The following is a 23,822-nucleotide window of genomic DNA, read 5'->3' on the forward strand; positions in this document are numbered from 1 at the left end:
AGGATTGCTGCCCCTTTATCTAAAAGGTAGAGGGTTTATATTGGATTGGCCAAAAAGTTCATTTGATTTGTCCTTAAGATTATATGGAAAAACCCGAAGGACCTTTTTTGGCCAATCCAATGTTTGCACAAGAGCAGTCATTTCTCAGCTAGAGCCCTGGGGTGGGCCTATTCAAATTCCAGAGAGTGGCAGGCCAGGCACTGCTGCAGTTGCATCTGTGTTTGTTTCTTTGAGCTACATAGCTCCAGGTATGTGATTCAGGACAGCACCAAGCTTGATGCAAGCACCCATCTCTGGGGAGCCTGCCTATCTGCATGAGCCCACTTGGCCCAGCAGACTCTGATCAGTAATATCTGGATAGATTCTGTTCAGTCTCTGCATTCATGGACTGAACTGATGGTTTAAAAGTGATCACCGTGGGGTTCAGTGCTGGAGACACAGCGGTGAATAAGACAGCACCCCCAGAATAGGTCTTCATGGCACTTACATTCTTATGATAAGAGACCAAGCATTTTTCTTAGGTAAAATCACAAAAAAGTAAAAACAATTACAAATTGTGGTGAAAACTCAGAAGGAAATGACCAAGGAGTCATTTAAATAAGGAAATCAAGAGATCAAGGCTGGCCTGTCTAAGCAGATAACATTTAAGCTGAAGCCAAAAGATGAGAAGGAGTCAACCAACCTCATGAAGTAGCGGGAAGGGTGTTCTGGCAAGGGGGAAACAGCAGGTGCAAAGGCCCTGAGGCAGGAGGGGGATCTGGACTCTGGCTAAAGCTCGTTGGGGGTTGGGGAGCAGAGACCAGACCACACAAGGACATCATGGGTTTGATGAAAAGTGTGGGTGATATTCCCAGCCCCCTGGAAGTTGAGGAAGGGTTTCAAGCGGAGCAGAGACCTGACCTACTTTGTTTTGAAAGATTTCTCCAGCTGCTATTTAAAGTTGCGTTGTAGATACGAACAGAGGAAGAAGCTGGTCGGGGGCTTAGGTAGTAGTGTGGTGAAAGATGGTGGTGGCTCTGGAAGTGGAATGAAGTAGGTGAGATGGGATATAGACCAAGCAGGGGAGAGGAATGAGGATGATGGAAGATCTGAGGATGACTGAGTTTCTGCCCCGACAGCCAGGATGGATGATGGTGTTAGGACTGTGAACGGAAGCCTGGGTAAGGATACAGGTTTGAGGGAGGAGATCTAGAGCCCTATTTTGGATCTGTTGCCTCCTAGATGTGTCTGGAGCTTCCCAAAGATGAGAAGAGAAGGACTTCACCAATGCTGGAAGGGCACGCACTGAAGATAAATATGCAGTTAACCTAAGCATCATTCCCCACGACAACCTCCAAAGAGAACGTGCAGCTTCTGATGTTTCAAAGTGCCCCGAGATTCTGTCTGCAGCTGCTCCCATGTCTCTCGGTGCTCCCCTTCAAGTTCTCTACTGGGTTCCCTAAAGCTGTTGCCTGACAGCAAGCTATGCTGGGTCTGGCTTACCTCAGCAGCGAGGACCCATGTGGTGTTATCTCCCCCCACTGGAAGGTCCCCGCGGGCTCAGGCTTCCAGACGCACCATACCTCAGGAGGTTTGCCTCCACCAGAACCTGCTGCAGAAGTGCCAGCTGCTTTCAGATTCCAGCACAGAAAGTGGCACCCTGGGGACCAGGGGCCCATCCTGCCCTGGTGCGTCCCTGCAAGGGGTGTTTCAGAGCCGCCTTCTTTCGGCCAGGCCTAGGTCGGGTCCAAGCAGAAGTTCACTTTCCCTGTCACTTAGGAAAAAAATGATGCAGTGCTGCCTCTGGAGAGAGCAGGGAGGGGGTGGGGCACTTCCTGGCCGGCAGCCTGGGTCTAAAGCCCTGCTCAGCCACTCATAGGTCGCCTTGGGCAGGATTCTGATTTCCCTGACCTTGGGGTCATGAGGAGGATGAGCGTTAAGGAGTCTAAAGCGTTTGGCTGTAGTAGGCATTCATTGTGGAGTGTTATCATGAGGTCGGACGCACCCACCGTGGCTGCAGATGTTTGGGACAGGGCTGGACAGTGCTTTCCTTCGGCCTCTACTGTGGTGGTCTGTGGACACCGGGAGAAACTTGGCACTTTAGAGAAGGCAACTGTTGCTGGACCCCTTTAAATTTCTTACGCAGGCCCCTCTCTAGGCCCCGCTTCCCCAGTCATCTCATTCACACGAAGCTCCTGGCTATTGACTGAGGCTCCCCCAACCCTTGTAGCTCTGGGTCTGGAGCCACCAGCTGTCTGTCCTCTCACAGCTCAGCCCTCCCTAGTGAAGCTTCTTTGTCTTTCTTAAGGCCGCAGTGCAAACATCTCAGCCCTGCCTCCACACAGCCTTTCTGCTCCCTTCCCAGCCACTGAATCATCTCTGTCCTTAGATTCCAGTCCACATCCCCTTGCTGGCCCAGCCAGAAGCCCTGTCTAGATCCCATACCAGCCACAGCTTCTGAAGGACCAGCAGGTGAGAAGCCTGTGACACACCAGAGCCTGGAGACAGTGCCCTGCCCGTCACTCCTCCTGCTCTTAGTCCAGACCCTGCTCTAAGCTTGCCCCCAGAGTCCCACCCTAGACTTCCCCATGTTCAGGCTGCACAGGAGAACCCAGAAGCTGCTCCAGCAAACCTTCTTCACCTGGGCTGTTCAGGGAGGCCATGGGGTGTGTGCAGGGGTGAGAACTTGATCCTGGGAATCTGGCAGGCTGGGGCTCCAATCCTTGCCCTCCCACCTTCCAGCTGTTGGACCTTGGGTAACAGCCTGAACCTCTCTGGGCCTCTGTTGAGTGCGTTAATCATTTAGTGCCTCAGGGTAAAAATGAGGATTCACTGAGACAAGAGGTAGTGAATGGTGAGTAAATGGTGGGTTTTATGAAAAGACATATAAAGTCCCAACTGAGGGGCCTTCTTAGTTTTTTGTTGTTGCTGAGGTGTAATGTGCAGTAAAAGGCCCACGTCCCAACTGTTCAGTGAAGTTTTCCGTATGTGTGCACCCATTCACACACCACCAGGATCAATATAAAGGACATTTTCAGGCCTTCAGCGGGCTTCCTCACATCTCCTGGCGGGTGATGGTGCACGCCATCATTCTGACATTGATCACCATGGGTCGGCTTTCTGTTCGGGAAGTTCACACATACAGAATGATACAGTGTGCCTCTCTGTCTTACTTCTTTTGTGCCACATTATACTGTCTGATTCATCCATGTTGTTGTGTATATTGGGGATTCATTCTTTGTCGTGGCTGTGTACGATTCCATTGTGTGATCATAGCATGATTTAGTATCCATTTTACTGTTGATGGACATCTGTGCAGTCTCCAGTTTGGAGCTATGGAGAACTACTGGGAACATCCTTGTGCGTCTCTTTTGGTGGACATAAACTCTCACTCTTTGGGTGCATACCTAGGAAGAGAATTGTTGGGTCATCAGATGTACGTAAGTTTTCTTAGCTGACTTTTTAAAGCATTGTTATAAGCTGTTGTTATAAGCATTTCATGTCCATTATCTAATTTGATACTCTAAAGAATCCTTTAAAGTAGGCTGTCCTCATTTAGCAGGTGAATATATTGAGCCTGGGCTGGGTAGTGATGGAGTCAGCTGAGTCCGTCTCTCTGTGTGGACCACTGTCAGGGTCTACATGGCCTTCCTCTCCTCCAGAGTCAAAGGGGCCAGTCCCCCCACCGCACTGTCCAGCATCCCAGGAGCCGATCCCCCACCACAGGGAGTTGGAGGTCACGGGAGCCCCACATCCCTTCCTCATTGAATCCAGCACACAGCCACCTGCCTGCAAGGGGGTGTGTGCACAGAGGTGGTAATGAGTGTGCTCTAGGTGGCTGTAGCTGCGTGCTTCCACAGTTGTTCTCATTGGCTTTTGAGTCCAAATGAGTAGGAAATGCTATTAGTTCAGGCCTCGCCTGGCGCATGGCAAGGCCCTGGGATAAGAGTGCAGTGAGACGAGAAATTGTGGAGATAAAACTGGTGTGAAATGGAGGCCTTCGCACAAGGCTGGATGTGTCCGTGTGAAATGAAGTTACTTCTGAGAAAACGAGATTTAAAGAGATTCTGCAGAATTAGATTACACTTTCAAATTTCCTTATTAAACGGGATTGATGCTGAGGAGGGGCCGCCGGCTGGCTGTGTTTGGGATCCTACGTTGCAGTTCCAGGCCCAGGTGTGGACGCTGCTGGGTACAGGCACCTTGCAGGTGGCAGGGACCCAGACCCTACCCTCTGGCAGCTGACATGGGTATGATGATTATAGACTGATCACTTCTGGATAATTTCAGCCACTTCATGTGGGTCCATGTGGGCAAAACCTCAGGGCTCGTGCGCTTCCATTTCCTGGGGAATGTGGTATTGAGGACAGAGCACCAGGCTTCTTCTTGTGGGTTTTGTTCAAATCAGAGCTTGATTTTGAGCTACGATCCACTTTTTGGATATGTTGTGGGTTTTTTTTAATATAATTTTATTTATTTATGGCTGCGCTGGGTCTTCACTGGTGCACGAGGGCTTTCCATGGTTGTGGGGAGTGGGGGCTACTCTTGGGGGCTCTGGAGCATGCAGATTTTAGTAGTTGTGGCACACAGGCTTAGTTGCTCCACAGCATGTAGAATCTTCCTGGTCCAGGGATCGAACCCACGTCCTCTGCATTGGCAGGTGGATTCTTATCCACTGCGCCACCTGGGAAGTCCTGATACGTTGTTTTTTTAAAAGACAGTTAACAATCATGTGACCACTCAAGTGTATATGTGTATATTTACGTGACACCCGTGCGTGCATGTGCTTGGATGCAGGGGCATGTCTTTTCATGTGATTTACTGAGTACCTACTAATGCTCACTTGGAGCCTGGAATAAAGTTGTTCTGGGGAGAATAAGCAGATACGGCCCTGCCTCTTATGGACCTAGTTTGCAAGTGTGCGATTACATGTACATGTGAAAGTATGTGTGCAGCTATGTATGCTTGTAGGTGTGACCTGCATCTGTGTACCTTCTGTGTCTCCTGACCTCTGTGATGTCTGCCTCCTGGGTCTGCTAGCACCTCCAGGTGAGCAGTGCCCAGCCCGACATCAGAGCAGATGAATCCTGGAGACAGGCTGCTGGGCTTCAAATCCCAGCTCTGTATGACCTATGACAAGTCACAACCTTTCCAGTGCCTCAGTTTTCCCATTGTTAAAATGGAAATCGTTTTCATCTTCAAGGGCATTTGTTAGTTTCTGTGAGGAGAGGTGTACTTAATGCCAGATGTTATCCTACATGTCCCTGAGGACATCCTGGAAGTACATGCTAGAGTCATTCCCACCATGCAGGTGGGGAAACCAACAGGAGCTTGAGAGACGCAATGACTTATCCAAGATCAAGACCAGGGCTCTGCACGGGAGACCAGACAGGGGCTGGTCCGTGGAGTCCCTGCTCCGTCGGCCTGCTGCAGGAGTGGGTGCCCCACACCACCAACAGAGCTGAGGACAAGTTCAGGGGAGGCAAAGGCGTCAATAGCGGACAGGAGTGGGGTCCACGTGGTGTGTAAAAAAATAATAAAATGAAAATAATCAGGGTACCGTCTCATAAGGTAGTGGGAGGCAAGCACTGCTAAGTATTCAATCATAGATATCTCCCTCCAGAATACCTTTAGCCCCCAGGAGAGTCCAGCCCTGGCTCCCTGCCTGCCCCTCGAGTGAGAAAGGGAGGCCCAGTGCTGAGTTGGACAGCTGTGTTGTGCTGTGTGAACGTGGTTTGGAACATTGCCCCGAGGCACGTGGGGCAATGACGAGAAATCCCAAGCCCACACCTGCCTGTGTCCCAGGCCTCCCAGAGCACCCAGCGAGACTTGCCCTGAGCTGTCACCCCTTGACCTGCCACAGCCCCCGACTGGTCCCTGAAGCTGCCTGTCAGATAGACGCGGCCGATCTCCTGTACATGTTTGCAGTGGCCACTAGACAATCCTTTGGGTAAGGCTCGACTCTAGTCAGTGCCTGTATGACTTTAACCATGGTGTCACGTTCAAATCAAGTGATTCTCCTCCAAATGTGTCCATCACGGGTTGTAGGGCCCTGAGATGGAGCCGTGACTAATGTCATTCTTCCCCACGTGCTGAATGGGCTGACACTAATCGGGGCTAACTCCGGACTGCCAGGTTCGGTTAGTCCAGAGCACTTCACGTGGATTAGCTCCTGGATTCCTCACCGAAACTCTAGGAGTGCTATTCTCATATTCGTTTTATAACAAAGAAGCACAGAGCAGTTAAGGTCATATAGTCAAAGGTGTCAGATAAAACCAAATTGAAGGAAACTCCGTAATAACTGGCCTGTACTCTTCAAAGATGCTAGTGTCTTGAAACACAAAGAAGGGCTTAGGAATTCTTCCAGATTCAAGTAGACTGAACTTGATGACTGAATGAAGTGCATGACTTTTATTTTGCCGTAAAAGATATTATTATTGGGGGAACTGATGAAATCTGAATGGATGGATAACAGTATTAGATCAGTGGTAATTTTCTGGTTTTGATCATTGTACTGGAGTCATGTGAGAGACTGCCCTTTCTATTAGGAAATCACACCAAAGTTTTAAGGGGTGCAGGGGCTTCATTACTGAAACCAGCTCTCCACTGAGTCAGGAAAAGAATTATAGGAAGGGAAGGAGGTAGCGGCATAGATGAACAGGGAAGGATAAAGTAAATATGGTTTAAAAAGTTCATATTTAGAGGTTTGGGGTAAAGAATATACAGGAATTCTTTCTGTTCTTGCAAAACCTGGAAGTTTGAAGTGGTGACAAGATAAAAAGTTAAAGAGCAAGAAAACAAGTGTCAGAACGGGGAAGACTTCCCAGGGTGCATGTTAACAATACAGAGGCTCCTCTTTGTCAGTCCCAGCCAGTGGCCCTGTCATCACCATGACCTGGTGGAAGGAAACTGGTTTGGCCCCATTTGACAGATGACAGTTGGAAAGGTGAAGCGATTTGCGCCAGGCCCTCCAGTGACTTGGGACAGTTCCAAGACTGGAAAGTAGGCTTTCTGAGTTCAGGGTCTAGGCTCTTAGCCTCAGCTCCACTATTGACCCTGACCTCTGGGAAAGAGTGGGGTGGGCAGGACCAGGCATTTTTCTTCCTGGAGCAATGGTGAAAGGAAGGCTCTGGGGCAGAAGCAGATGAACTCCATTTGCAGGATGGGAAGGGAATATTATTCGTGGATTCTGCAGGGAGCAGAACCAGCAGTGCCAGGCAGTGGAGGGGACCTCAAATACCAGGTGGAGCTGGGTGGTGGCCACAGTGGCTTCCAGCAGGGGAGCCACAGAGCATAACGTGGAGTGACCCGGGGCTGAATGGGGTTGGCATTCTGGGGAGGAGGACGGGCCCTTGAGATCACTAGGAGCGGAGAGAGTGCTCCACAGCTGGGCTTAGCCTGCTCTCCAAACTGGAGGCATGGGTGGGCCCAGGAGCCGGTGGCCTTGGCACTTTGGAAACGTCCGATCTGAGGGGCAGGCTGGCTGGGGGTAGGTGGCAAGAGTTGCTGAGGACTTGGGTGTGGCCTGACAGACCACTCCGTGGGGTGTGGGAAGAGCTGAATGACCTCTGGCAGTCCCTCCTGGTCACCCGGACTGTCTGGCTTTCCCCCAGATTAAAGAGCTGAGGGTTAGTGTCTGGCAGCCGGATGAGTCAGACTGGGAGCCTGCCTTCTTCCTGCATCAGCCCGCCCAGGGATTCAGTCCGACCAGGGTAGGGATAGGGTAAGGGTTGGGCTCATCTCCCCTCAGATATCCCCCTGCACACCCCAAGATTTGGGGGAACACTCAAGCTGAGTGCATTAGTTTATTTTGCTGGGTCCCGTGTGTGTGTGTCAGCATGAGCCTGCACGCGCGTGCAGGGGCAAACACCATCCATTGTAAAATATCAGTGTTTTCATGGGTGAGTAGTAATTACTGGGTAATGCTTTAAAACCTTTCCTGAAGGAGCGCAAAGCTGTTTTTTTCTAAAGTCAGGAGTACATTAAAAGGATTACCATGTAGATTTGATTTTTAGATAACACTAAAATGGATCCCAAATGGACTTCAGCAAAAGGATGCTATCTCCTTAATGGAAAGTGCATGGCCCGAGGCTCAGCTCCCAGAGCCGGGCAGGGGAGGGAGGGAGGGAAGAGGTGTCTGCAGGGCCGACTGGCAGGCTGGAAGGGGGCTGGGGAGGCAGGACAGGGAGGAAGAGCCCAGACCCTCTGGGGAGCATCTTGCTCTATCTGGGGAAAAAGGGACCATAGATGTCCTCCTTAAAGCCCTTTCACCTTGCCAGGGGTGTTTTCAAGTCTCCTGGACCAGCCCAGGGAGAGCAAATAGCGTGAGTGTTCCCTAAGGAAGGGAGAGGTGAGTCAGACTTCTCCCAGGACCTCAGACTTTCTAGGCAGAGAAAGCACAAGGTCCCCGGATGCTCTGGGACCTCCTTGGCCAGGCTGACCCTAGTGTTCCGTGTCTCAGTGGACATCAGACACTAACAGGAGCCACATGGCTTCTTAAGAGTTCTCTAGGGCCCAGAAAGCAGTGTCCAGATAAGCAGCCTGCCTGGAGCAGGGTGTTCAGGCCATACAGAGCCTCCACCTTATGCCAGGTTGGGGACCTGGGGCAGCATGTAGGTTCACTCCCTATAACCTCCCTGGGTCCTCTAGGTGCCCCGTCTCAGCAGCGATAGAATTACCAGCTACCATGTGGTCTATAGCCCTGCAGGCTTAGCCTTTCCAGGAGTCAAGATTGCTGGGATCCCCCTTCATTTGGGGGTATAACTTAGTGGGCCAGATATATTCCCTGAGTAAGGAAGTTCCAGCCACCCCCAAACCCCCCAGCAGTGAAAGCACAAGTGTAGAGCCCCGGGAGGGCCCAGCATGTCTGGGAAGGGAGCCAGGCCTGCTGCCAGCCCAGGGGAACAAGGGTAAAAGCAGCCTTAGGGAGGCTGGATAGAGGCTTCGCCTGGGGTTTTCCAAGCTGGAATTTATATGCATAGCTATGCTGGCTGGCTATCCCCCCACAGGCCCCAGGGACAGTTTTGCCCCCGGGAGCCCCCAGACCTTCCCACACCCAGCTCTTTGAATCCTTCCCGCATTTGCTCCCTGTAGGCCAGGCCTTGGAAAGGTCCCCTGGGCCCCTCTTAGCTTGCGGGCATGTCTGCTCCCCAGCCAGCCTCTCTGGGCTCCTCAGAGCTCTGTGACCGGGCTGGCCCCTGTCAGCGGAGACACAGGCAGGCCTGAGGACGCAGCCAACCTGAGCCCCATCGCTCTCTCAGACCAATTAACCTTTAGAGCTGCATTAAGGAAATGAGGCAGCGGACTTCCCAGCCAAACAGATGGGCCCTGCGGGGACTGGGGGAGGAAGGAGAGAGCCCAGCACAGGAAGCCTGGTCGGCCTCCACACTGCCCTTGCCTGTCTTGCTGATCCTGGGTTCTCCAGGGCCGCCCCCTCTCCCAGAGGAGGCAGCAAAGCGGAGAAGAGCACAGGAGGGACGCAGGATCCCAGAGGCCAACTTGATGCGGGGCTTACATGAGCAGTTTGGCCTGTCTGGGTCTTAGTTTCCCCACCTGTGGAATGAGAGCATTTGCCTATAAGAAGTCCAGGAGCCCCTCTGACCAGACATCTGTGGACTCTGAGACTGAGGTCCTTTGGAAGCTACTTCTCTCCTGAAGCCTTAGGAAGGGTCACCCTTGGAAGAAGGAAGGGAATGGTTGGGGTGGGGGGTGCAGTGAGGGGGAGGGCCGAGAGGAGGGGTGCCCTGGGACTAGAACTGAACCCAGAGCCTGGAGAGTCCGCAGGTCCTTTGGAGAAGATGGGCCCAGGAAGAGGGAGCCTTCAGGGGCTTGTTGGAGAACCGAGGGGGCAGGAAGGAGTTGGGCTCTTTCCTCCAGAGGCGACTCCTCAGCCCAGCAGTGCCCTGGTCAGGGAAGGGACACCCTCTACCCCCACCACCCCTGTGAGGGGCTCTTAGACTAGTGTCACAGGCAACCCCGCTGTCCAGCCTGTCTCTGAGACTCCCCGCACTTCCATCCAAGCCTGGAATTCACCACACCCGAGCCGCAGGGCTCTGCATGGGTGTCCAGGCCCCCTGGAGACATCCGCCCCCACCTCCTTCTCAACCTCCCCTCCCTGTGGCCTCAGGGCTGGGGCCCTGGGGGCGTGCCTCTGTGCACATACAAGCTCACGCCTGCATGCAGTGCCAGTGTGCGACTGAATGCACTCGCTTGCTGCTGGGTGGTCTGCCCCTCCCTCCAGGCAAGGCCATGCTGAGCTTCCTGTCCTCTGTACTCACCACTTTTTTGTGTGCTGGGAAGCTCATATGGGCCCTGGGAGCCGGCCAGAGTCTCCAAGTCTTACTTTGGTAGGACGAGCAAGGATCAGAGGCACTGAAACTCCCCTTCCTCAGGCTAGGACAGGTAGGAAGTTTGAATCTAGCTAGAAACATTCCTGGGAACTGCCCAGCATGAATCAGCCTGCCAGTTCAGGAGATGCAAGAGACACAGGTTTGATCCCTGGGTCCAGAAGTTCCACTGGAACAGGAAATGGCAACCCACTCTAGTATTCTTGCCTGGAGAATCCCATGGACAGAGAAGCCTGGTGGGCTACAGTCCACGGGGTCACAGAATTGGAGCCGACTTAGCACCTAAGCAGGCACACATGCAGAAACATTCCTAGGGAGACCAGCAACGAGGCCAGCGCCCACTGTCTCCCCAACACCAGCCAGGAGCTCCAGAGCTCCTGTGCCCCCAGCATTATCACAGGAGCACTCCAGTTTCTTCTTGAGACCCCCACAACCCACGAGGCTTTAGTCTGATGTGTCCGGTTAAAATAAAAAGCACACTGCAGTGTGAGGACGTCCTGAGGTGGCAAACAGATCTAGTGGAACCCAAGCCCATGATGAGCTTCTCAGGGCTGCTGGAAGCCCTGATGAAATGGGGCTGCCTGAGGGGGCCTCGGGTGTACAGTGGGTCACACAGCACGGGGGACAGTGGCTGGATGGAGGGGGGTGACTCAGGGGAGCTGGGCCCTGGGGCTGGTTGTGTGCCTGCAGCCGAGCAGACTTGGGGCTCCTGCAGCTTCTGGAGGGACCTTCATGGGCCAGGGGAGGAGGCTGTGCCTTGCAGCCCCACAGCGTGGGACCCAAGGCCAGGAGAGGTGGTTGCCAAGGAGATGGGGAGGGATCCCGGGAGGGGGCGGCAAAAAGAAGCAGAGGGACATGTCCTGAGCCACAGCGCCCACCGTGTCCATCTGTCTGTCCATCCACAGGTGTGCCGATGCTCTCCGTCCAGCCCAAAGGGAAGCAGAAGGGCTGCGCGGGCTGCAACCGCAAGATCAAGGACCGCTACCTGCTGAAGGCGCTGGACCAGTACTGGCACGAGGACTGCCTCAAGTGCGCCTGCTGCGACTGCCGCCTGGGCGAGGTGGGCTCCACGCTCTACACCAAGGCCAACCTCATCCTGTGCCGGCGCGACTACCTGAGGTGGGCGGCCTCCCCCACCCCGCACACACCCCGGCCCTGCTGCCCCGAGAGCCCCCTTCTCCACGCTGGCCCTGCTCTGCCCTGCTTCAGCCCCCACACCCAGTCTACGCACATCCTGGCCCCTGCCCCGCCCCTGGGACTCAGTGCCCAGCGCTTGTCCAGGGCGGGCATGTCTCTAACCATCGGCATCCAAGAGGAGCCTCCCAAGGGCACTGCCTTGGGAGTGGTTCTGCCTCTGCTTTTGCCAGGCGCTTCTGACCCACCCTGTCCCTGGAATCGAGGAAGGGGTGCGGTGAAGGAGCTCCCAGGAGCAAGTAGGGGAGTTCCAGCTTCCCTGGGCCCCCTGGCCTGCTGGTTTCCTCCTCAGTATCCCCAGGGCCCAGCTCCCCATCCTCCAGGCGGGCCCTGGGATTAGACGCCCCCATGCCTGCAGAATCTGGTAGGTAGCCAGACCCTGGAAGAGCCACTGATGTTGGAGGTTAAAAACCTGGGTTTAAACTAGTTCTGAGCCTCTTTGCCCAACCTCAGTTAACTCCTCTATAGATAGTGAAAATACCAACACTTCCCCACCTTGCATTCCTCAGAGTTCCAACCCACCCTTCCCCTACAACCTGGATCCTATTCCCTGGGGCTGCTTCCCCCAGTTATCCCTCCCTTAGGCTATCTATGACATCAGCAAGGCTGGAAGGAGTCCACCAAGCAGGGGCCTTGGCTTAGACCCAGCATCTGCATTTGGCTCCCATGCAGGCTGCTGGGTGGTGGCTGGGCCTTGCGGGGAAGGAAGGCCCATCGCATTAATTAGTAGGTCGTGACCAGGGTTTCTTGGGGCTCCTTCTGCTCAGAACTGGGCTTGTTGCAGAGGAGGGTACAATTATCACTAGAGGCTCCCCTACTTACCCAAAGAGCCTAAGATTTACCTGCCTCCACCTTCTGCCTTTGCAGGAGGTTTTGTTTTGTTTTTGTTTTTTTTTAAGTGGTGCTGTAAACCAAGATGTGTGACTCAGCCTGGGGCTGGAGGAGAGATGCTGAGGCCAAGAGGAGGGGTTAGGCACTGGGGACTCACCCCTTGGCAACCTGGAAGCCATCTCCAAGTCTGGAGGTTTAGGACATCACCTGGGGGCTAACCCAACCAGGCTGAGGGGAGGTGGCAGACCAGCTGACCTGGCCAGGGGTGGCCACAGTGCCGGAGGGGCTCATCTATAAGGTCAATGCATCCACAAGCACCCTGGGCCCCGCCAGCTATTGGAGCCTGAAGATATTTTCCTGGGCTCTGGCAGAGGCCCAGGAATGACTCTGAGGCCACGTGGGCCAGTAGGCCAGGGGGCCTGTGGGGCTTCCTTGAGTTGCTCAGTCCCAGAGAATGGCTGTCCAGAACCTACCCCTCTGCAGTGACTTCTCATTGGACTGGTGGCCAGAAAGGCCCCTCTTGTCAGGCAGATGTTGTGGCCCAGCCTTTGTCTGCCTTAATCTGAGCCACCAGGCAGCTCAGGCTGATGAATAATGGAGCTACGCTCATCTGCAGGTGCCTGAGCTTGAGCTGGACAAATCAGGGATTAGAGGGCCTCCCGCTTGCCTCTCGGTCCCTTGCCTCACTTGGGGCCTGGCTGGCACATACCCCTGGAATGTCCAGTCAAGGGCAGGCCTGAATGGGGAGGGAGTGAGTTCCCTGTCCTTAGAGCTTTGCAATCAGCAGCCAAGAGGAGGGGTGCCTGCCCCAAAGAGGTGTTGTGCCAGATGTCCTTGAAACTTCCTTTTGGCATCAGTCCTGTTTTAGAAGCATCTTTAAACAGGATCATCTAGTCCAGCATCCCTGTTTCAAAGAAGGGTAAACCGAGGCTCAAGGGAGTTAGGCAAGTCACACCATGAGTCAGTAGCCGAAAAAGACTACCCCATAGTGGTGTTGTCAGGATTTAATGACTTGGTCTTTGAAGAGCCCCTAGAATAGCACCTGGCATATAGCAAATGTGTAGGCATTCACTAAAAGAGCTGTGGCTAAGAGGTTACAGTTTTCACAAGCCTGTGAAGGCTATGTTTCAGTCCCCATTTTACAGTTGAAATAAATCAGGCTCAGAGAAACTCAATGACTTGCTTAAGGACACACAGCCCATGACTGGCAGACTGTATCTAAGTTCAAGCTTGTGTAAGCCTGGAATCCTTGCTCAGGGCCCAGCCTACTTACTGTTCTGGTAGCCCCAGGTGCTTGAGGGACCCCAGTGGGAGCCCTCATTGTCAGCGAAGCCAGGGGACAGGCAGTATCAACCAACTCCTGAGTCCCCACAGGCTCCTACCTGAGTGACTGTGTCAGTTTCTCTGAAGCCTGCTCTCTTAGCCGAAGTTAGACACTGTCATCTGTGCTTCTTCCCTCTGGCCCGGGCCTGCCTGCTAAACTACAGGGGTAGGGGGCAGGTGGGCCCCCAAGTCAAGGCAACTCCCCGGCCCCCCACAGTCCCCCACAGGCCCCTGAGCCCTCTGTACCCTTCCCTCTGCAGGCTCTTCGGCACCACAGGAAACTGCGCCGCCTGCAGCAAGCTGATTCCAGCCTTTGAGATGGTGATGCGGGCCCGGGACAACGTCTATCACCTCGACTGCTTTGCCTGCCAGCTCTGCAACCAGAGGTGAGTGCTGGTCCGTACCAGACCCAACACACTCAGCAGACCCTAGCTGACACCTGCTGCCACAGACCAGGAGTGCCGTAGAGGCACGCACGCAAGCGTGGGTTCTGTGTGCATGTTGTTGTAAGTATGAACATGCATGTGTGTGTTTTATGTATGCCTGAGCCCTCTAGCCAGATGTGTGTGCTCTAATAGCATGTGTACTCGTGTGGAGTTCATCTCTGTGCAAACGGAATGGACAGGGCTGTGCATGAGCTGTGCGTACATTGTGTGTTGTGTCCATGATTGTATTTTTAAATGTCCGTGTACAAGCCGGGTCTGTGTGTGTTGTATGTGTGTGATGGGTGAGTATGCCTGTGCATGTGTGTTTTAAATGTGTGTGCACAAGAGCCCTGTGTGTGTGTCCTGTGCCCTGTGTGCTACAGGCAGACACACGCATGGACATTCTAGTGAGGAGAGTTTCCCAGACCTGACCAGTGAAATACCCCTGGGGAACTGTCACTCATTCCTGTGATTCTGGTTCCAGCCCAGGCGTCTTTCTGGTCTTTTGGCCCCTGCTCTGTGCCCTGCCCCCCTGCCCTGTGGGAGACCCTAAAGGCCCTTTGCTCAGGAGCCCCAAAGTTAGGAAAGAGCTCATGCAAATGCTTCCAGAGGTTAAGGTCCAGGGGGACCTGCAGGGAACACTGGTTTGTCTGGGGCTATGCCCAGAACCACTGCCAGGGGGGCTCGGTGAAGTTGCAGCGCCACCTGGTGGTTGAAGCAGGATTGGCTGGGACCGGGCCTGTGACCTTCGGGTCCCACTCAAGGCGTCTGACCCCCCGGGACATCTTTGGGGGAAGGGCTGAATCCTCCAGTGCTTGAGGAGGACTGGGAGAGGCAGGGCCTTCTTTAGGTTAGAGGGAAGATGTTGGGACAGGGTCACCTCTCCCCGGAAACCCACAGATTCTGTTTAGAAGACGAGTGCCCTTCACTGAGCCATCTCCTTAAGGTGGGTGGGGAACAGAGGGTTGGAAAAGTCAGCCATTTTATCCCTTCTTCTTTCTCCATCTCTGCCTCTTTCTTTCCCTCTCCTCTCTTGGTCTCTTCCTATCTCTTTGTCCATCTCTCTTTCTCCCTCTCTTGGGCGTCATTTCTACACCTTCCCACCAAGCCCAGCCCTGCCCCAACGCCACGAGAGAGCTGGCTGTGGAAGCCTCTGGCCTGGGCTGTGGAAGCCTCTGGCCTGGGCTGTGGGCCTGGCCGAGGGCTGGGCTGACCCAGGGTGACTGGCTGGGTTTGCTTGGGACTTTCTGGGATCCTGTCTGGAAAGTTCAAGGCACAGACTCCCCAGGACCTCACTGTCCCCATGTCCTCCTGGGCCGGTGGGGTCCTGTCTGGAGCTCCTACCATCCACTGGGACCCCACATGGCCTCTCTCTCCTGCTTGGATTTTCCAGATTTTGTGTGGGAGACAAATTCTTCCTGAAGAACAACATGATCTTGTGTCAGATGGACTATGAGGAGGGGCAGCTCAACGGCACCTTTGACTCCCACGTTCAGTAACGCCCGGCACCTGGCCTCCAGGCCCGTCTGTCTGTCCATCCACCCGCCTGTCCACCTGCCTGGCCGGCCAGCCGCTCTCCTGCCGATCAGAACTCCTCCGTCCTCGATGGGAGGAACGGCCCTCCCTCCGCCGCTGCCCGTCTGTGTGTGACCCCTCCTGGGGCCAGGCTGGGCCTGTACAGTCTGTCTTCTGTATATAAATGGGAACATTTATTTTATGAGAAATGTAATGCGATTTTATTACTGGCGTGGATTAAACTTATGAATGTTTCCGGGGAGGTTACTCTGCATTGGTCACATGACTGACACAGACCTGGGGGACCCTCCCCTCAGCTTGGGAGTAAAACAAGGCCCTCCCTCAGTTCTTGGCAGGGTGGAGGGCCCTAGAGCAGGACGTGGGGGCCCTAGCGTGTGCTGTTGTTGGGCAAGGGAGTTCCAGGTGGGCTTTATGGAGAAAAGCTGGAGGGGAAGGGACAACCCCCAGTATCCACCAACCAGAAGTGGGAGCTAGGCTGTCCACCCCGCATCCTCTGGCAACCATATACCCTGGCCCCCAAATGAAAACGTCCCTTCCCTGGGATCCTGTGTTATATCCCCCCCATATTGCTCAGTCAGGAACCCAGCTCTGATCTACCTCCATGCTAAGACCCCAAATCCCAGGCTCCCTGCCATGGGACCACAATCCTGAAACCTCTCTTCACGTTCAGGGGGACAAGCAGCATTTGCTGTCTCTTCTTTACAGCCTGGGTCTTGGCATTTTGCTCCTCTGGGTGAGAGAGAAAATCCTGTTTCTCTGTAACTCAACCCACGCAGGCTGGAGGTTTTCATTCATTCAGTCGGCAAACCTTAATCCGCTCTGTCTCAGCCCTGTGCTGCCAGTACCAGACACGAGGATGAATCACGGATCGGACACAGTCCGTGCCCTTGAGGACCAAGGGGAAAGCCAAGAAAACAAACAGATCACATCAAAGTGAGGACGAATGCCACGGGGAGACCCAGGACAGGCCCGTTTCCTCCAGCAGACACAGGACTGTTTGTGATGACTCCAGAGTCAGACAGACAAGTCAACACCACACAGACAGATACGTGTGCTGACAAGAAGAGATGGACACGCACGTAGGTGGGTGTGTCGGCAGAGAGAGGTAGGGGCAGCCAGGTAGCTGGCAGGAGCTCAGACCGGAAGGCAGCCAGACAACCAGTGGCCGAGTGGGGCCATGGCTGGAGCCATATGGCTCCAAGCACATGGCCTGGAGCTGAAAAGGCATCACCTTTCCAGTATTAAAGAAAGAGGCTCCTTGGATCCAAAGCCGAAACAGAGAAGGCTGAATGGACAGGCTTCTCCAACCATCAGGCCACTCACTCCCACTTCCCCAGGGACTGTTTTTATCCTGGCCACAGACCAGAGCCCAGATGAAGTCAGCCCACAGCTTCAAGCTCTGCCTACTCCTGGACAAGGGACTTGTTGCCTAGATGGAGCGGGGGCTGCACTGTGACCTCATGTCACCCGCCCCAAGGCCTGCTTCTTCCCTGGAGTGACGTGGGAGGACACCTGGGCTCTTAGGGGCACTTGGAGGAGGTTGTGTCTCTAAGATAAGATTTTGTGGCCAGTGACCCAGTCCACAGGAAGGGATTGCTACAGCCAAGGATCTTGGGGTAAGAGTTCTCCTCTTTGGGTCTCCCACCTTCTGTGAAGGAGCTGCATCCATGTATATGAGAGAGAAGAGAGGCTGAAGGGGGAGTGAGTCTGGTGAGACCAGGAGCTGTCATCCATATGTGACTATGTGAGACTGTGAATGGATCTGAGCGCATGAACTGGAGGCTGAAGTCCGTAGTGAGGGATTTTTCTTGCTCAACATGAACAAGTAAATTATTTCTCTGGACTGTAGCAGAGTCCCCAGTGCCAGACCCTCCCTGGCCCCTGAGGTCTAGGATGGCTGTGCCCACCCCCAAGAACCCAACTCCTGACTTCGGAGTTTGCCACAGATAAAGTTGTAATGCAAGTTAATTGCATGGTTATCGAGAAATAACGGAGCCACTCGAATGCAGTTTCTGGGCAATTACAGTTGTTTCCAACAGAGTTACCATATTGCAGCCATGAAATAATGTGTCATTTTGCAGTAATTATGTAATTAACTTGTCTCACACTCTAGGTTGCACAACAATTAATTCATTCACAATGAGATTGACTCAAAAGTCAGGCAGCTAGGCTCTGAAAGCCCCCTGAGAGCAGAGCCGGCCTCCTAAGGTGACCCCAGCCCCACTCTGCCTGACGCAGACCTTGCCAGGATGCTTCTCCAGCCTAACGTGGTGTGGAAAGTTCCAAGTCCAGCATCACTACTCCACGGACCTCTGTCTCACTGTCCTCCTCCAGGAAATGGGGACGATCTGCTTCCTGGGACAGCCACAAGGCTGAGATCCACACTGTGAAGTGCTGTGCTTACATGAGCTGGGGTCACCATCCTGGACATCATGAAGTCCTGAGTAGGAGACCCTTAGCCCAGGAAGACCCATAGCAGTTCACAGCTGCCCCCATGAAGAGGCCATACAAGGCCTTGCCTCCACAGGTGTAGAACCAATAGGTGGGGAGGAGAGCGAGTCAGAGAGGGGTCCAATCTCTCTAGCAGGGCAGCCAAGCTAGGGCTGGAATGGCTACTGGGAGCCAGGCATTATGTGCCTGGAGAGGATTTGCAAGCCCCCAGGGGAGATGCAGGAAGACCTTGATTTTCTCCACCTGCCTGGTCACTGTGTAGGAGAAACTTGGTTAAATATAGCGCATGAATGGTCCTGACCTGGTTCTCCTTGAGGCTGCCTCCCACCACCACAGGGGAATGGATTAGAGAAGCCAGGTTGACTGAACATGATCTAGTAGAGGCTATAGTAGCTCAAGCCTCAGCCTGGGGCTTGTGGGTGGTGGGAATGTGGAAGGCCTTGCACTGCAGCGATGCTTAAATCCCCTCTATCCCCAACCAGCCCATGGGATCCCATCTCCCCTCCTGCTTTCCTTAGTGGCTTGGCATCAAAAATACTCTTAACAAGAGGCCTGGGGCCCATGGAACATGGCACATGCTTCTGCCCCCACTGCTTGGTCTGAAGCTGGACCACAGAGTCTGTGTTTGGAAAGAAGTTTGATTCTAGCCTTGCGACTACTACAAGGCCCATCCTGAAACCTCACATGGCCCAGAAACCGTGCTCCACACCATGAGACACATAGGAGCCACAGGTGGAATCCACATGAAATCTCTGCCTGGGACATCTCATCTCTACATGGAGGCAGCTGCTCTTTCCCTTAAAGCTGTCAGAGATAGGGAAGGGCAGGCTAAATCTGGCACTGAGCTATCCCCAGCATCACCCACCTGGGGATGCTGCCACAAGGTGAGGGTAGGTTCAGGAAAGATGCTTTGTAGCTGAGATTGTGTATCACTCTTGGTGAAAACTCCAGTGAGAAAATTCTGCCAGTCTGCAAATCGTTATTTCGCTATATGCTGTTGGCTGCGTCGTCACTCAGTCGTGTCCGACTCTTTGCAACCCCATGGACTGCAGCACACCAGTCTTCACTGTCTCCCAGAATTTGCTCAAACTCATCCTCTGTTGCCCCCTTCTTCTCCTGCCCTCAGTCTTTCCCAGCATCAGGATCTTTTCCAGTGAGTTGGCTCTTCACATCAGGTGGCCAAAGTTTGCTATATATTTCCTTTGCTATATATTTAATTGCCTAATAATGAATAGAGAAGAGCTGACATGAAGATGAGTTGGTGCAGAAAAATACTTGATCCAGACTGGTTTATCATGAGAAAATGATCAAATGAACCAAACACATACCCACACACAGAACTAAGATCCAGGAAAAGAGTGCTGGTTAATCAGTACCTACTGAGCCAACCTCATCTCTGCTCCTGGCCCCTGGGGCAGACTCTCAGGGTACTTTATCCCAGCAAGAGTGGGAACCTCCTGCTCCCAGATGCAAGGTTTGAGGGGTGTCCAGATTTCTTCAGACTCTTGGTACCTCCAGAGTAGATTGTTCTTGAGCTCCCTCCTGTTGGGGCCATTTTTTTGTCCCCCACCAACAGCCCCTCCAGCCAGTGGGTCTGCCCCCAATCTACCAACACCTCTCTGTTCCTGCTACCATGTTCAGCCCCTGAGGCCCCAGTGGCCTCCAGCACTCACCAACTCTCCCCCTGGGACTGGATCCAACGCTCACATAGTAAGTTTCACAGCAAACTTCTTTCCACCCTGTGCTTTCTCGCTTTCACTGCCTATACCCATCTCCTCGGATCAGCGGACCTCCCACGGTGCGGCTCATTCTACCTGCGTTAGACCCTCACAACTCTCTCTAGGGTCTCAGGGCTGCACCTAAGGAAAGGGAACGCCACTGCTGCTCCGGCATCCATCCGGGGTGCGGGGCAGAGGTGAGAGGTGCTTTACTCTGAAACTGCTGTAGCAGGAAGGAGAGGCTGGACCAAGCCTCAGGTAGGAGGGAACCCTATAGCCCAGAGAGAGAAGTTAGTTTTAAGAACCTATTTTCAGTGTTCGGGGCAGGGGAAACTTGGATGCAAATATTTTGGACTCTACAAAATGCTTTTTATTCTGGGGCCACATCCTTCTCCTTCCTGAGAACTGATAGAAGCCCTCTGTGCTGCTGGGTACTCCAAATCACCAGTCGCTCCTGCTCTCCAGACACCCAGTCTGCACAGGTACCCAAGGCTTCCAGTGGGTGCTGCTCAGGCCCCGATTCTCTGGACTCACATGCTCAGAACCCAGGACAAGCAGCCCAGTCCCAAGTCCAACCCACCGGCACTGGGCTTTACAGAGACTATGATTTTGGCAGAGAAAGGCTGAGTCCCTTGGGCTGCTTGAAGCACCCAGTTCGAGGGTCTGCATACCCACATTCCCCTGCCTTCTCTGCAGGCACAACTGGATCCCAGAGAGAAGCTAAGGCAGGGGCTTCTCCCTCTGCTTGACTTACAGACTCGTACCTCCTGGGTCTGCTTTGTGAGCAGAGTAGAGTTTCCTATAGTTCTGGCAAGTCCATGGTTGTCTCCCAGAGTCTGAGATGCTAAGGGACTGAGGCAGTTCCCAGGCCACACCTCTTGTTCCACCTGGTCTCTCGCTGCACTTGGAGACATGGGGGCTCGCCCCATAGAGGGGCCAAAGGCTTCCCCAGAGGACCCAGGCTCCCCTTCTTCCTCCTCCCTCCCCATTTGCCAACACAGATCAGGGATCACTTCCCCCGAGATAGAGGGGCAGGGAGAGCTGAAGCAGGGAATAAGAGAGGGAGCAGGAAGGGAGGAAAGGTGTGAATGAGGATAGGGAGAAGGAAGGGGGCGTGGGGGAAAGAGATGAAAAGAGATGAGACAGAGCGGGAGAGAGAATGGGCAAGAGTCTGGGAACCATCTGCTAACTGCAGGGAAGACTTGAGGTAGGGGCCGCCATGGTGGCAGAGGGCAGTGTGGCATGGTGGTGGCACATGGCCTGGGAGCCAGTTGTGTGGGTTCAGGTGCTCCTCCTCTTGGCAGCTTACTGCCTTGGGAACTTACTTAGCTTACAGATGAGGCGTTCCTCATCTTTGTAAGGGATGTGTCAATGGTACCTACTTCTCAGAGCTGCCTTGAGCATTAGCTGAGTCATTACATGGACAACATGGACAACTGCAGCAGGCTCATGGTAAACACCAGAACATGCAGTTCCACCGCTGGAACATTCACGGCATTCAGCCATGTCTAGGTCTGGTTCTGAGGCTTGGAGCCCTCCCATAGGAGGCTTGGGCTCCCCACAGCAGCCTCTGGCCACACGCCACTGGTTGTTGCTGGGCATTGGTGTGTGCTCCCTGGAAAGGGCACTGCACTCTGGACTCAGTGGGCTTTCGAAAGCAAGAACATGCCAAACCCAGCTGAGCCGTTCCAGAGCTCTGCTGTTGTTCGTTGTTTAGTCGTGTCCAACTCTTCGGGGACCCCATGGACTGTGGCCTGCCAGGCTCCTCTGTCCATGGGATTTCCCAGATAAGAATACTGGAGTGCGCTGCCATTTCTTTCTCCAAGGGATCTTCCTAACTCAAGGACTGAACTCACATTTCCTGCTTTTCAGGCGGATTCCTTACCACTCAGCCACCAGGGAAGCCATAACTGTATTGCTGCTGCTGAGTCACTTCAGTCGTGCCCGACTCTGTGCGACCCCATAGACGGCAGCCCAGCAGGCTCCCCCGTCCCTGGGAGGTGCTATTTTTGTTACCCCCATTGCTATGGGTGCCACTGTTATCATCATCCCCATTTTACAGCTGGAGAAAGAGGCTCGGAGAGCTGTTCTAGTAAGCAATAGAACCTAGATCGGAATTCAGACCTGGCCTAACCAGATTCCACGCAGGTAATTTCCATAGGAGATGGATAACTAGAGACAGCCCCATGCAGTGAAAGGATCCGAGGGTACACGGTAGGTCTACCTATGACAGAGCCCCTGGACTTCCACCTCCCAGACTACCCCTGAGTCTCACAACCCATCCTCCAAATGAGGACTTATTTCTTGGGTAAGGATGGCCCTTCTGTCCCTTACTGCACATCCTAACTAAGCCTGTCACTGGGCCTGGCTTGTGCTGGGTGCTGGGTTGGAACAGAGCAATTCCAGGTGATGGAGTTAGAGGCAGTGCAAGGTGGAGCAACGGTGAGACTCCAGCAGCTCATCCACTCCTGGGGCTGGAGGTTTCTCAGCCACCAATCCCAAGGCTGGAGGTTTCTCAGTCACCCAATCCCTGGGCTGGAGGTTTCTCAGTCACCCAATCCCTGGGCTGGAGGTTTCTCAGCCACCAATCCCAAGGCTGGAGGTTTCTCATTCACCCAATCCCTGGGCTGGAGGTTTCTCAGCCACCAATCCCAAGGCTGGAGGTTTCTCAGTCACCCAATCCCTGGGCTGGAGGTTTCTCAGTCACCAATCCCTGGGCTGGAGGTTTCTCAGTCACCCAATCCCTGGGCTGGAGGTTTCTCATTCACCCAGTCCCTGGGCTGGAGGTTTCTCAGTGAGACAGTCCTCAGTGCATCATCATTCAGTCAGGGAGCCAGCCCATCAGTCAGTCAACAGTCATGAATCAAGTGTCTGCCACATGCCAGGCATGGTTCTGGGTGCAAAGGAATGGAAATGCCAATGGAGAAGGAAGATAGGGTCCTTCTCTGTGTGTCATTTACACCCTAGTGGGGGAGACAAATGATAAATAGATCAATAACAAGCTAAATATAGTGTCAAGTGGCTTGAGGGAGGCTTACTTCAGACAGAGTGGGAAGGAATAGGCTTTTCTTGCCCACTCTTACGGACCATCTTAACCAAAGAGGTCACTTTGGGGAAATTGAGGCCCAGAGAGAAAGCAATGTCTGTAGGCACACTGTAGCCGGACTGGTTTGGAAACCTGGCCTCCTGGGCCTCAGCCTGACCCAGGGCTCTGTCTCCTGCATCCTGAGACCTGTATTCCAGCCAAGGATCTTCCTTGGGCTGCAATGCATGAAGAGAGCATCTCTCAGCCCTGACACCTGCTCGCTGCTCTCTCCTTTTGTTTTCTAGGTTCATAAAAAATAGCATTCCTTAAAATACCAGGAAACTGGGCTTGGGTTCCTGGCTGCCATCACCAGTCTCCCTGCACGGTAATACCACTAACTTAGGACATACTGGCTGGATCCTTGCTTCCGGGGATTCTAGTCTGATTGTTCTAAACACTTGGAATGACTGCCGTCCACAGAGGATGCATCAAGAAAGTAGGTTTCTCTGCAGATTCTGCATGACCAGTTTCCAGGGAGAAGAGGTGCTTTAAAAGCAGAAATTGGCGGTGCCCAGAGGGCCACAGGACAATGGGGCAGCATGACCAGCCCTCCTTTACCTCTTCTCCAGACCCTCACCACCCTCAGCTCTTTCTTCACTACCCTCAGCTCTGCTGGTCTGTTCTGAGGGTGGAGGTGATCCAGCTTGAGGCTCAGTCTCAGGGCTCCTACTGGACTGACCTGGCCCAGAGAGGGGCCAGTGGAGGTGGGTTTCTCTTGACTGTGTGTCACAGAGCTGAGGTTGGGGGCTGCTGCCAACAGTGCACCCCACCAGGCACCCCCTGGAGGAAGGGTGGTTTTGTCTGACCCCTGAGAGGCCCCTCCTGCTTCATCCTGGCCTTTCATCCAGGGCTATAGATTTCTAGAATCCCCCTGACAGTAGAGCCCCTTGCTTCTAGATGAGGGACACCAGGCCCTCACCCAGCCCTATCGGCT

The 23,822-nt window shown here is 53.8% G+C and overlaps 1 protein-coding gene across 2 annotated transcripts in view; it reads left to right on the top strand.

Annotated features, from left to right (window-relative positions):
- Positions 1 to 15,834, top strand: part of LMO1 (LIM domain only 1) — a 41,495-nt gene extending 25,661 nt beyond the window's left edge. The window contains exons 2-5 of one of the 2 annotated variants that reach the window (XM_052652553.1): positions 8,259 to 8,329; positions 11,231 to 11,444; positions 13,934 to 14,059; positions 15,492 to 15,834. In XM_052652553.1, the coding sequence (XP_052508513.1) occupies positions 11,239 to 11,444; positions 13,934 to 14,059; positions 15,492 to 15,597 (438 nt within the window). In that variant the 5' untranslated portion in view covers positions 8,259 to 8,329; positions 11,231 to 11,238 and the 3' untranslated portion in view covers positions 15,598 to 15,834. The remainder of the gene's footprint in view (positions 1 to 8,258; positions 8,330 to 11,230; positions 11,445 to 13,933; positions 14,060 to 15,491) is intronic. The other variant, XM_052652552.1, reaches the window with a different exon arrangement.
- The last annotated feature ends 7,988 nt before the right edge of the window (positions 15,835 to 23,822 follow it).

This window comes from Budorcas taxicolor, chromosome 15 (assembly GCF_023091745.1).
Source record: "Budorcas taxicolor isolate Tak-1 chromosome 15, Takin1.1, whole genome shotgun sequence".
In the NCBI taxonomy this organism is placed as follows: Eukaryota; Metazoa; Chordata; class Mammalia; order Artiodactyla; family Bovidae; genus Budorcas; species Budorcas taxicolor.